The sequence below is a fragment of the Dipodomys ordii genome, unplaced genomic scaffold, assembly GCF_000151885.1.
Source record: "Dipodomys ordii isolate 6190 unplaced genomic scaffold, Dord_2.0 Scaffold108, whole genome shotgun sequence".
Classification (NCBI taxonomy): domain Eukaryota; kingdom Metazoa; phylum Chordata; class Mammalia; order Rodentia; family Heteromyidae; genus Dipodomys; species Dipodomys ordii.
Window position 1 is genome coordinate 1,803,122 of NW_012267324.1, and position 802 is coordinate 1,803,923.

An 802-nucleotide genomic window follows, 5' to 3' on the forward strand; every position below is an offset into this window, starting at 1 on the left:
CAGCTGCCGAGCGCCACGCAGTCCCCAGGAAGCGGCGGCCGCGTTCCCATGGCAACCGCCGGCGTCCGGCACGCCCCCGAGCTGCGCAGGCGCGGCGGCGACGGACGCCCGGATACAGCTTTCTCTCCGGAAATAGTGGCAGACGCTCTGACGGGGGCTTGGGTGGGACTTCCGGGAAGGGGTCCCACGGTCCCGGAAAGGGCGGCTCCGCGTTGCGCCCGCGGGTTGTGCGTGGCGGCCGCCGGGTCTCCGGGGACGGAAGGCGTCTGGTTCTTTGCGACCGCGCTCGAGGCCTCCCGGAGGCCGCGGGCGGGGCGTCCGTGGCGACCCCCCGCCGCCCCCAGCCCCACACAGCACACGGGAGGCGCTCGGTACGGGTGGGCTTTTATTCGCGGCCGGCCCCGGGGCGAGGGCGGGGCGAGTCATGCACAGCCTCGGCAGCCGTCCGGCCGGCGGACCCCCCTCCCGCAGCGTCCCCGCACACGGGAGGCGCCTCGCAGCCGTTAGTCTTGTAAACACGAGGAAACTGAGGCACAGGGTGGGAAAGCCGCTTTCCCAGAGCCACACAGTGAAGCTGCGGTTCCGACAAACTCCTGTTCACCCGCCGCGTCCCCAGCTCCCTCTCCTTCCTCGAGGCGGCCTGGGCGGCGGCGTCGCGCGGCCTCGGGTCCGGGAACGGGCTCGGGTCACAGACACACGGACAGGACACACAGACGGACTCGTCGAAAGTGCTTGGCGCGGCCCGGAGCGGCGCGTGCGCGGCCGCCGTGGCTCGGAAGAAGTAATAAATTAGTGGCAGGCG

At 72.1% G+C, this 802-nt stretch overlaps 1 protein-coding gene across 1 annotated transcript in view; it reads right to left on the minus strand.

Moving 5' to 3' along the window:
- Mast3 (microtubule associated serine/threonine kinase 3) overlaps window positions 1–802 on the minus strand; it is a 40,209-nt gene that overhangs the window by 6,596 nt on the left and 32,811 nt on the right. The window contains exon 33 of the mRNA XM_013028329.1: window positions 485–771. Within this exon, the coding sequence (XP_012883783.1) occupies window positions 485–771 (287 nt within the window). The remainder of the gene's footprint in view (window positions 1–484; window positions 772–802) is intronic.